Here is a 12,797-nt window from a genome sequence, read left to right on the forward strand (position 1 = left end):
TCAAACTTCACTTTCAACAATATAGCAAAAAATGGCGAAAACGATTTTGCCCTTTGTTGTATCTGGATGAAACTGTATGATTTGATCCAAATTGGCGAAATCGATCTTTGCCCTTCATTTTCAAGTTTTCATCTCAACATAATCGTGTGGTTGCTAATTAACACAAATCACATCACATTGGGAGCCGATGGAACTGACAAAACCAAATTTGCTGATCTACGTGGTTCTTGTCTAGAAATATGCGCAAGGGCAAAACAGTAAAAAAAAACCTTTGAAAAGTCAAAATGAGAAGAAACTAACATTATCATGGTCTAATCGGGAAATTACCCGGAAATGAAAGCAAAAATCTTACTAGTCCTCAATTATACTAAGTTGTCGTTAGCAACTAGGAGCTGACACAATTTTGGATAATTGGATGACGCTAGAAATGGCATCCGAAATATGTGGGGCAACTGAATGGCTAAACAGCTTTCAGTCTAGGGTCAGTTTTTAAGTTTTGAAAATGCATGAAGCGAATTGAACCATGGAGGATCGGAGGACCAAAAGGTGTAGAAAAAACATCGACTGCAGCCTACCCTCGTGTTCTGCATGTTTTACAACCAAAACCAAACCCATCGTAACTTGCCACGTGGAAAATAACAGAAACACACACTTTGCCGACAGCTGAATCTTGAAACTACCACCACCGTTGCTCACACTCCACTGTCCAGTTGTCCACTCGAATCACGTACTCCTCACTCTCGCGCAAATCCCAAACAAAAAAACACACACCACCTCATAACATAAAATCCCAAAACTTGATCACAAAAAAACCTCATCTCATTCTACTTCACAATGACACTTCTCCATAACCCAACTTTATTTCTCAGTGACATTTCTTCAAACACTAACAAGCTTATATTACCTACTCATTTCTCTTCTTCATTTTGGGGAAGAGAATTGTTTTTAAGTAATGGAACTAGTATTTCTAAAACTTGTATATGTGTTAATAAGAAAGCTAGCAGTAATACTAAGGTTTTCGCAATGTCGGATTCATTGAAAATGAATCTTAATGAGTATATGGTTACACTTGATAAACCACTTGGTATTCGATTCGCTGTTTCTGTTGATGGGAGTATACTTGTTCATGCCCTTAAGAAAGGGGTAATAAACTTTTGAAGCGTTTACAGTTAGGGTAAGGTTAATTATTATGTGATTGTTTTGTTAATTGTGGAAGTGGGGTTGCAGGGTAATGCGGAGAAGTCGAGAATAATAATGGTTGGTGATACTTTGAAGAAGACAAGTAATGGGTCTGATGATGGATTTATTGATACCAACGACTTAAGGAGTACAGAGTATGTTATATTTTTTTAATTATTACTAGTTGCTAATGACACTTCAGCTATTTTTTTTTATATTTGTAGGCCTTTTATATACCTATAGTTCTGTGTATTTTGCTTACCATAAAAGAAATAAAAAGTAATAGGTTTTGGCATGGGTGCATTACCGCCACCCAGGCCGTTAGACTAAAAGACTGGCAGAAAAAGTGATATTGAATTTGAAAATTGTGTGGGAAGGGACTTGCTTACAAGGTCTTTTGATTGGTTTATTTCACACCATGTTTGTAGACGTGTCTGATATTTACAAAACATTTCATTTTTCTCCTTCCATAACGATCGAGCTTATAAGGCACTACCAGTGTAGTGGAGTGATTATGAGTTGTGCCACTAAAGGGGTGGAAAATTCATACTTTTAATGAATAGGTGTAGTTAAGGATACTCAATAGTGCCAACGTTATTACTTTAGCTAAAAGATTGTGAAATTGTGTAGTTTCTTATATTATTTCGAAGATTCAGTTTTTCTTGTTTTATGTGTTTAACAACTTAACTTATAATTCAAGAAATACAGACTGTTTAAAATAAAGATTCTATTTTGCTGCGATATCATTCTTTTCTGTTTGTTTTTATATTTATTCCTTGCTTTTACTATCCTCAAGCCTTTAGGATAACATGCTTTCTGTTTCAATTAGGTTTGAGTATATCTTGTATGAATAGTCAATATACAATTATTCTTAAATGTTTCTTCAGGAAAAAGCTCAAGGGAACAGAAGGATCTTTAAGTTTGGTCTTTGAAAGACCTTATTCTCCTTTTCCAATTCAACAGTTCAATGCTATGAGTGATCTAGATAGTTTCTTCAATAGAGGCCGGGTTCCAATAGCCACTTGGAACAGAAGTACAGTGGCATCACATTTGCAGACGTCCAACAAGAGCAGCGGAAATTCTGGGTTTGCCATATTTTCACCGAAATCCTTGTCATCACAAGGGTGGAAGTATCTAAATGATCAAAATGGATCAACTCACTCTCAAAGGGAGATTAAAAAATCTACTCCATTTATGAGCCAGCTTGTTTCTATTTTCTCCCATGAAGGATCTGGAGATGTTGAATGGGCTCATGGGAGTTTCCCTTTGGATGAATATATTAAAGCGCTTGATCGTACCAAAGGCGAGCTGATCTATAATCACTCTCTTGGTATGCAGTATAGCAAGGTGAAATTCTGTTCTTCTTGTACACTATACATGCACTAGTATTATTGGTTTTAGTTTTTGACATGATAAAGAGACTTTTCTTGTCAGACACTTCTTATTTTTCTTGTCGTTTCATTGTTCATAATTGTTCACATGGATTCGATGGATGTACAAGGAATCACTTGAATAGAATACATTTCTGGTAGATCCTATCAGCTGTTGCTAGTGCTCCTATCTCTTAAACCTCTGTTTTGAAACTAACTGGTAATTATCGAGGATTCTATGATAAATCAGTTTGGATTTTCAAGTGTGATGAAATATGAATTCAACTTGGATATATACACAACCAGAATTTCTGGGGTACGAATGACTTGATTTATTTCATCTCAGATTATCGGAAGAGGTTTTGGTGGACCAACTCTCTGTAGGAAAGATTGTGTATGCTGTGCAATGATTTTTTTTTTTCTTTTCTAAAGTCATTATAAAAGACTATAATTTCTATTCCATCCTAAGCTGAGATGATAAATATTTGGATATTCCTCACTTTCTATACATTAATTTAAGTGGGAAGAAATCTCCAGGCATGCGTTGGTTTCAATCTTTAGTTGGGCAATCTGGTGGGATAATATTCTGACAAATTAGCACATAAGATGCCCAGTGGTTGATATCCCAGTTAATTTCTATTACAGCTGGTATTAATTATTTGAGTATCTATATCGTGTATATATATGCAGGTGCCGATTAGCAAAGTCGGTCAAACCTTTGGGTGATGATACCATAGGTCTGGGGATCGAACCCTGCCAGCATCAAGGAGTTACTGATCTCATTTAAAACAGGCTTGCCAATAAAAAAAAAAAAATTATCGTGTATATATAATGCACATTTTCATGAAATGTATGCTTTAGTAATATGATCATTGTTTAAACTTACAACATTTAACCTATCAAAAATCCGTATTCTTATTTTATTTCTTGCTTGCTAAACCTGGGCAGTTGAGACTTGTTTATGAAGTCAGATTGCTTCTTTTGAGAGCTTTCCATAATCGGTGTCATATATTCTGACAAGCTAGGAGTAACTATTTCTTGAGAGTTTGATTCTTTAACTTAGAACTTGAAAGTTTTCGGCAATTTCCCTCCTCTTGATAAGACTTGGCCACAACAATCTGCCAGAATCTTACTTTGAGGTTTTTTCTTCAATAACCAACTACCATTCAATATATCAAAGTGCAAAAGGCGAACCAACAGAGTCTAAAATACACCTAGGTTAAGGCCGAAGAGCATTCTGTTTTATGACCCGTTACGCTCTGTCATGGTATCCGCATTACATTCCTTCCAATTCAACAAAACGTAACTGATGACAGAAAGCAATAGTGTTTAAAATTAAGAAGCAAAACCTAGAGAAGTTCCAATCTGCATCTCAAGGAGATTTGTGATGGCTCCAACGATCCTGTTATTATCTCCTTTGAACATTGGTCCACTTATGTCCTGGTCTATAACGGTTTTGTTTTGGTACTTATGTACTTTGACTGTTGATTTTGTCACAGATTACTGAACAGATATATGTAGGATCATGTATACAGACAGTAGCTGATGTGGAAACTTTGGCTAACGTTCTGGTAATTACTGCTGTTCTTTTTTGTACTACTTGTATTCTTTATTACTTTCCATTCAGTCGAAGAAATTGTAGTCTTTCGATAGTATGTTTTTGTATATGCATTCATATGCTTAACGCTCCAATTATTATGTTTTAAAACGTCATCATTACTTTCAAATTTGTCTTGGTGCATTTCAAACCTTCATGAATGTTTTAATGTTTTGGTGTTTTTCATGACTTTTTTTGGATACCCGTTTGGAAATCTGTGCATCAGGGAATCACAGCTATACTGAACTTTCAGAGTGCAAGTGAGTGCTCAAATTGGGGAATTGACTGGCAATCTATCAATGATTCTTGTCAACGTTCAAATATCCTTATGATTAACTATCCGATAAGGTATTTATAATTTCTATGCCACATTCTATGTCATCATTGCATTACAGTATAATTAAAAGGATCATATCTCCACCTACTTAATAATAGGAGTTTCCGTTTTGTCTTTCTTCCGTGGAGATTGGAACCATCTGTAACTCTGACATAACTTAAACTTACAGTTGGGTTGGGTTGGGTTGTCGATTGTGCTGATTTTTATATATTTTTCTTGGATGACCCTAAGTGTGCCTTTTAGTTTCTGCATTTCTGCCTTCTCCCACTTGACTGATGTGATTAATTGTGGTTATTGCTCATTGCATGTTAACTGATAAATTCAACGCATCTTATTTGTTCCCCTTCTTCAAACCCCACATCACTGATAGAAGCCATAAGACCCCCCGAACAAAATGGTTTTGCCAATCATCAAGTCACTTTGATTGGAGCGAAATTGTCTGCACTTTGAGGGCACACATGAGGAGGTTCTTCTATCTAGAAAGTCTTTTTTTGTGAAGATGGTCTAAAGCATGTAATAAGGAGTTCAGATTTTTATTTATTTATTTATTTTTCAATTTTAAATTCTTATGTAGCTAGTGGGACTGTCTTATGTTCTTAATTGTGAGGTGATTGGTTGTATAACTTGCAAGGTTTAAGAAAAAAACATCTTAGACTCAAGGCAATCTGTCCTTGTGAGGCTTGAGGAAATAGTTTTTTTTTGTTTTGTTTTTGAAATTCACAAATTTCTCATATGAATGAGATTGTTTGGTCCATTGAACAAAGATTGAGGGTGGTTGTAAGGAGAAAAGTTAAAAACAATAGGAAAAAAAAAAGTTCTTAGGATCTTGGATTACTCTGCCATTAAGGCTTAAGCCTCAGTGTGCTATTATCTTAAAAGGCTTAAGGCGAGCCTCATGGGGTAAGCCTCAATGCGTTTCTTTGAACATTGATAACTTGCATTGTTTGGTTTTATTTTTTGGGTTATTTTATTTTCTCTTGTAATGACTACTGTTGCCATTCTCAGCCTGCATTTCTTCTTTTAATGATAATTCATGTTACTGACGAAAAAAAGGAAAAAAAAATGCAATACGTGAGAGTTTGGTGACCTTGTAATTACCCATATGCTTTTACTTTATGTTGGTAACGGGCTTTGCAATATTTTGACCTTCACACCAGTGTAATCTATCTTAGTTAATAACACTGAAACTTACTGCAATATCGTAATTGAAAGACTGGAATCGCCATGATGTTCAGAAAATTACGTTAGTTCTATGTTGCATAAAATTGGAAAGTTCACTGATTTTTTCACTTGCTATATTTTTCAGGGAAGTGGATTCATATGATTTGCGGAAGAAACTTCCCTTTTGTGCAGGGCTCCTGCTGCGCTTGTTGAGAAAGAACCTTCGAGTTTTTGTGACTTGTACTACTGGCTTTGATAGAGCCCCAGCTTGTGTTATTTCGTACTTGCACTGGATGCAAGACACATCCCTTTATGACGCTACCAATTTTGTAACTTCATTGCACCCATGCAAGCCTAACAGGTTCCACTAACGAACCATTTCATAATTCACCTTGTATTGTAGATTAGTCTTTGTTGTAGATTAGTCTTTGCTGTTCGATTTTAAATTGATCTAGATTTCTCTTATTGAATGTCGTGCTTAGTGAAATCTGGTTTATTGGTCTTGTTTGGTTTCCTTAGCTCTATTTTATTACCATTCATTTCATTGCTCATCTACTTAAATTTGGGAAGGATAGGGAACTCAGAAAAGGTATAAAATATTCTAGCCACGCAACTAATGACATATCTGTTAATCAATACATGTGCAATTGGAAACTGTGTATTGGTACTTGTTGACTTTATAGGTTAGGAAACCCTTATGAAAGAAATCTGAATGCAGACCAGCAATTGTTTGGGCAACATGGGATCTTATTGCCTTGATGGAAAAGGGTAGACATGATGGGCCTCCAACACATGCCGTGACTTTTGTGTGGAATGGAAAAGAGGTAACTCCTTTATTTCTTTCTTATCTTCATTAGCATATTTGAACTAAATGGGGATAAAAGTATATGACAGAATCATAGCTAATCAATGCTGTCCTCCTAACCGCACTTCATTTCCTAATTTTGTATTACAGGGGGAGGATGTTTACTTGGTTGGAGATTTCACTGGGAACTGGAAAGAACCCATTAGGTCAGTTTACAAAGGTGGATCCAAACATGAAGTTGAAGTCAAACTTTCACATGGGAGGTAAGCCTGTTTGATGTTTCATAGTGTTTTGTGCGGCAAAGGTTTTGTGGAATTAATGTTTTTTAATGCATTTCTAGGACATGACCATTTTATTGTTCTCAGATATTGCTACAAGTTCATTACCAGTGGGCAATGGAGGCACTCAACATCTTCACCAACGGTAACTGACGAACACGGAAATGTCAACAATGTTATTGTAGTAGGAGATGTTGCCAGTGTAAGGCCTTCTTTCCAGCAGCAAGCAAAGGTAGGGTCCCTCTTTAGTTTTCTTTACATTCCCTTAAGATGAGATATACTGTTATTGTTATCAACGTTTTCGTTAACAGAAGTAGGTTTCTTTTCAATTTTTTTTAATTTATCTTAGCAACTACAATTCATGTGCTCAAAACCTTCTGCGGTTGCCCTATCCATGATATCAATTGATCAACTGAATATAGAAGCTAGCTGATGCTATGGGTAAACAAGCAGTCCAGCATATCTGGTAGTTTAACAGAAGCTATTTTACCCAGTGGCTGTATCTTGTGATGCAGGGTCCCAGTTCAAGATAAACAAAGTACTGATTTCTAGCTTTAGAATATCCTTTAAAACCTTTCAAGTGTTATTATATAATAGAATTGTTACTATTTTTCTATCTGAAAGGTTCAGTTCCATATGGTAGGTTCTGCAGGAAACTACATCATAAATTAGGAAAAAATGTTTAGGGGATTTTTTTTTTTTTTTTTTTTTTTTAATTAGCAAACAGTCACTAGGCTGCCTAAATAATTTTTATTCGTATTTACATAATTTAATTACATGTATTTGGCTGTTGTAGGACTCTGCAGTTGCTAAGGTGATTGAGAGAAAGTTGACAGAAGTCGAACGAGTCATGTTGGCAAAAGCGGCTCGATGTATTACATTCTCTATATGTCCAATCCGCCTAGCTCCCAAGTAGATGCCGTTCCACAATACAGTTATGAGGTGGGAACTGGGTACTTGGTGTAGTCCTCCACAATACTACAATCTTAAGTTTCTCGCCGATGAGGTAGATTTAAGCAAGCTCAACCATCTGGCCGTACAAAGAAAGATCAGTTTTTTTTTAAGATGTCACATGCTCTGGGGAAGCGCCATCGTATGCCTTGATAACATCATAATATATAATCTGCTACATCTGGTGATCTGTGCTTGGTTATCATTGAAATCCATTGGTGTCCTAAATACTTCTGTGGGTTTAAGGTTAACCTGAATGATGGTTACCGTTTCAAATATTTGTCAAAGATATATCCTGCCTGGAATTCGGAATGTGGTTGTAAGGGAACTCGAATAAAGAGAACAAACTGAAGAGGAGAAAGCAGAGGATATTATTGCGTTAATAACAAAACAGTGAGTCAAGTAAGGAGGGATGAAGGTCAGAAGAGTGAATAAACGAGGTTGTTCTGGAGAAACCCTGCAGAGCACTGAATGGAACAACTAGTGCGTGAGAAGATTGGAGTGGCAGTGAGAAACCACTCATTAGTATAGCTGTATCGATCGACTTGAAGTTACTTTCTCATGGCTGTTGAGTATTATAGTGTACTAGAATTTATGTTCTTGATGTTTTTCCCTGTTTTTGAAAAGATTACCATAAAGGGTGTTATTCGGTAAGGCTTGACTGATTCAAGACCTACTCTGAATTAATGACCATGAAAATACTGTGACTGCTGCAGTAGACAGGGATATCAATGAATTGGATTGGGATTGGGATTGGGATTGGGGTCGGGACTGGAGGTCAGTTCAGTTCACAGTCTGATAAGCGGCTTTTCATTCGATCAAACTAATTCATTTCTGATCTTTAAATGCACGAAATTGGGCTCAAAGCCTTTGTTTCATTTAGTCGTAACGAAAATACAAGAAATGGGCCTCATCCCCCTCAATCCAATCTGGTTATGGGTAAACTCCGCAATCACGAACGTTATTATTTAGGCCTTTCCAAATAAACTCCTCCCTTTCGAAATTGTAAGTAATTTGCAGTCTAATTTTTATCTCCTGAAATTTTTGGTTTCCTATTCTATCTTTTTTATTAAATCAAGATCCTTCGAAGAAGAACTACCTTTTTCCAATAAAGCAGCGAAGATTCTTCGTTACACTAAAAAAAGAACACCGATTTCTTCTGATAGAAAATGGGTTCATGGATAACCATATTTTATAGGTACAAATTTGAGTGGTATATATTCAAGGTGGGGGAGAAGTTGAATATGCTCATTGTGTATTTGTGGAAATGCCCAAGAGGAAAATAATTGCATGAACCACAATCAAGAAGCCAATAAAAATATGAAACAAGAAAATGAAAGAAAACAGTGGTGTTGCACGAGGAAAATAAAAAGCGCAAGCCGTAATTGAACTAGCAATTGGCACTGTACCAAAATTTTAAATCTGAACAAACATGACTTCTGATTTTTCCTGTGAAAATTTATATTTACATAGTTGGCTAACATGAATTTTTTTTTACATATGAAAACTGTCATTTGCATAGTAGTTTTTGAAATTGAACATATCTGTAAATTTGAGATAACGTATGGAAGTTTATATTTTCATAGTAGTTAACCTATGCAATTTTATATTTATATATGGAAACATATATTTTCATACTAGTTAAACTATGTAAAGTTATATTTATATATGAAAATTTATATTTTCATACTAGTTTAAACTATGCAATTTTGTATGTACATGTGAATATTTTGTTTTAGAAAATGGCTACTGAAAAGATGAGAAGATTAACAATAACACTTTCTTCCTTTAATCTTTCTACAAAGGTCGCCGGGATTTGATTCATTAAATGCGTCAGCTATGTCGAGCTCCAATTTTAAAGTACGTACTCATTGCAAAAAAACACATTCAAGGAAACTAGAATTTCATATTAACCACTTGTATAGATACAACTTGGTTCTACTTGTAGATCAATAATAAACAGTCAAATGTACCATCATACATGTCTACGCAAACAAAGTTCCTAATCTAATCAAAACTAAACCAAGCTCAAAGACGACGATTGTTTCCCAAGGCATGCAAACTATATTTACAGTCAATGAATTTTCATAGACGTTTTTTTGACATTTGAGTTCTGACCAGGTGACGCGGGTTATGGAAATATGAATTTACATATGAAAATATGAATTGACATATGCAAATATGAATTTACATATGTGAATACAAATTTACATATGCAAATATGAAATTTCATACACGTTTTTTCTGACATCTGACAGGTGACACAGGTTATGTAAATAAACATGAATATAGATATGAAAATTCATATGTAAACATGCATTTTCATATGTAAATATGAATTTACATGTACACATTGATTTTCACATACGTTTTTTTCCTATCATCTGACTTACACAGGCTATGAAATGTAAATTTACATATGTAAATTTACAAACTAATCAGGCTCATTTCTTGTATTACATCCAGAATTCAATGATAGTATCCAAAAGTTTAATCCAGAATTCAAAGACAAACTGACATTACATGAAAGATCAAAGATTTACGTCCATAATTCAAACAAAATCAGTATCCCAAAGTGATCCACCAATAAAACACAACACATTATTTCATGATCTTCTTTCTTTGGTATGTTACAACTATGTCAGATGAAGCTAAGGGCACCAACTTATTTCCAATCTTGAACTTATGCTTATCCTTGCACCAACTTTATTATGGCGTGGCTTGCTTTTCTAACTTTTTTTTTATTCACTTTTCCTTCAACAAAAACCATAAAAAAAAGGTTTTCCCAAAAGGAGTTTCTTTCATCTTGGCAATATGAACATCTCTAATTCTTCCTTTGAACTCTTAGAAAAGTACTAGCATAGGCAAAGCAGAAGAACGGAACACCTTGGTAGAGCTAGTAGGTTTTACCTCCTGTTGCAATAAGTGGTTGTAATAAATAACTCGATCTGTTAAACTGACATTTTAAAATTTACTTTTTCATATATGAAAATACAAATTTACACAGCAAATAAAGCTATGCAAGTAAACTTTTACATATGAAAATAGAAACCAAAACAGTACTGATGAATGCATACATATGCAAATATGAATTTTTATAGCATTCTTGTTTTGACTTGTTACATCTACTAGGCTATGTTAATACCAATTTACATATGCGGATAATAATTATTACCAGATTTGTGACTTCCAGTGACTTTACTCCTGATGCCTCAATACCAACCTTCTTCTTTCTTTCTTTCTTAGAATTCGAACAGTACTTCCTTTTAGCTTGTTTCTCTCCTTAGACCATTTCATCAACGTTGTCAAGTGAAGTTTGAAGAATAGTTTTAGATTTTTTCTTCATTTTTTTGGGGTTTTGTTAATTTCAAGTTTTAGATCTAAAAACTTGGGTTGGAATGGTTGTTAATTTTGAGTTTCAGGTTTGCAAGAAGAGAGGATGCGGCGAGAAGAAAGAGAGAAGAGAAATTTGAGATCTAGGTTTTTATGTGTGGGGGTATTTTAGTCAGTTCGGGTGTTTTAGAAAAAGAGGGGATTTTTATGGGTTAGTACGTAGTGAGGGGTTTTTTATGCAGGATGTGTATGAACCAGGGAGATTAAACCCAAAATCTGACGAAAATGTGGAAGTCTTTATTTAAAAAAATTCAATAATTTCGGATCAAGATGAGAACACTTGAGCATTCCCTCTAGATTCATCATTGACAATTTCCATGGTCTAACTTCTTGAAAGTTAATAGATACATGTAGACATTCCATACATGGATAAAATCACGATAAAATATGGCAAGCTTGGTCTAAATTCTTACAAGGTGTAGTATGGCAAGCAAGAAATGAACTAGTAGTGAAAATATCATATTGAAAATATAAATCCCATCACCAAAAAGGGAAGATATTTTACCAGAATAGTCGCAAATTTGCAATGGAGAAACAAAAAGAGCAACGGAGATTTGAGAACAACAAACTAAAAAGTGCAGTTTCGGACATGGGCCCAAATGCCCAATATTTCGAGCAATGTGCATGGCATCTCATACGATAGCATGAAAATGATTTAGTTATCCAAGTAGGACAAGAACAATGTAATCACGTTAGAAATAAAAAAAAAAACTAGTAAGTCCACTTTGTTCCTAAACATTGCTAATTCTCATAACTGTTGGGGAAAATGATACCAATCGATCCCCTAAGATAGTTTGTATATGGCCACTCTAAACTCCAATCAAAATCTAAACTTTTACTACAACCAATAACCACAAACCTAAGTTATGAAATTAAACAACAATAATAATGTAAAGTAAAAACATAATAGACACAAGATATACTGTGGTTCGGCTAATGATGCATACTTCCACAAGAGCCAATCATTTTATAAGAGTGGGAAGGAATATTACAATCACTCCTCTCAAGTATCTCCACACTTACTATATCTCTCTTCACTAATCTCTCTCCCTACAAGCTTTATCTCTTTGCAAGAGTTTTATCTCAATTTTGGTCTCTCTCTCTCTCAAAATTGGTTTCTCTCTCTCTCTCTCTCTCTCTCTCTCTCTCTCTCTCTCTCTCTCTCTCTCTCTCTCTCTCTCTCTCTCTCTCTCTCTCTCTCTCTCTCTCTCTCTCTCTCTTGTTATGAGCAAGAAACCTTAACTTATTTTATATAGTGTGTTGAAATTTTAGTGAGCCATGAAATTTCGGTTCATCTAGGTTTATCTACAAAAAATTGGAACTCTATTTTTTTTCACATGGTGAGGGATTATCCAACAATCTCTCTCCCGAGCCATGATGGGGGCTGGATACTTCCACGCATTCCCAAATCAATAGGAGGAATGTGCTACCAATCTGGCGGTAGCACAACAAATATCAAACTTGCCTTTCGGCAAAACTTTGGTCATCATATTCGACCCATTCTTGTCCGGTATGGATCTTCTCAATGCAAAATTGCTTCTTGATCTTCACACTTTGCGGGTCTTAGAGATTTGATTTCTCTACTCCGTTTGGTGTAAACTCAAGTCTTTACTCACGGTTCTTCGTGCGTTTAGTCAAAGTAGGAATTCGAACCAACCTAAAGTCTAGGACAGTTTACAACTTTATTATGCTCCTTAGGAAACTAGTGAATAAGTTTTTATTGTTG

The 12,797-nt window shown here is 35.1% G+C and overlaps 1 protein-coding gene across 1 annotated transcript; it reads left to right on the top strand.

The window, feature by feature from the left end:
* The first annotated feature begins 491 nt into the window (after positions 1–491).
* On the top strand, positions 492–8,332 carry LOC147523406 (phosphoglucan phosphatase LSF1, chloroplastic). Its single transcript, XM_086598462.1, has 10 exons — positions 492–1,143; positions 1,228–1,334; positions 2,067–2,526; positions 4,049–4,120; positions 4,373–4,494; positions 5,790–6,005; positions 6,363–6,468; positions 6,600–6,712; positions 6,815–6,959; positions 7,524–8,332. The coding sequence occupies exons 1-10, from the start codon at positions 835–837 to the stop codon at positions 7,641–7,643; spliced, it is 1,770 nt and encodes a 589-aa protein (XP_086454588.1). The 5' UTR covers positions 492–834; the 3' UTR covers positions 7,644–8,332.
* Positions 8,333–12,797: the final 4,465 nt, after the last annotated feature.

This window comes from Coptis chinensis, chromosome 1, assembly GCF_015680905.1.
Source record: "Coptis chinensis isolate HL-2020 chromosome 1, ASM1568090v1, whole genome shotgun sequence".
Taxonomy (NCBI): domain Eukaryota; kingdom Viridiplantae; phylum Streptophyta; class Magnoliopsida; order Ranunculales; family Ranunculaceae; genus Coptis; species Coptis chinensis.

What these genes read in the sequence shown, in the direction of transcription:
- LOC147523406 (XM_086598462.1), top strand. Translation starts at nt 835, where the DNA reads ATGACACTTCTCCATAACCCAACTTTATTTCTCAGTGACATTTCTTCA. An exon ending in TTGGTATGCAGTATAGCAAG is followed by an intron (nt 2,527 to 4,048) that starts GTGAAATTCTGT and finishes ATTTTGTCACAG; the next exon opens with ATTACTGAACAGATATATGT. An exon ending in AAACTTTGGCTAACGTTCTG is followed by an intron (nt 4,121 to 4,372) that starts GTAATTACTGCT and finishes TCTGTGCATCAG; the next exon opens with GGAATCACAGCTATACTGAA.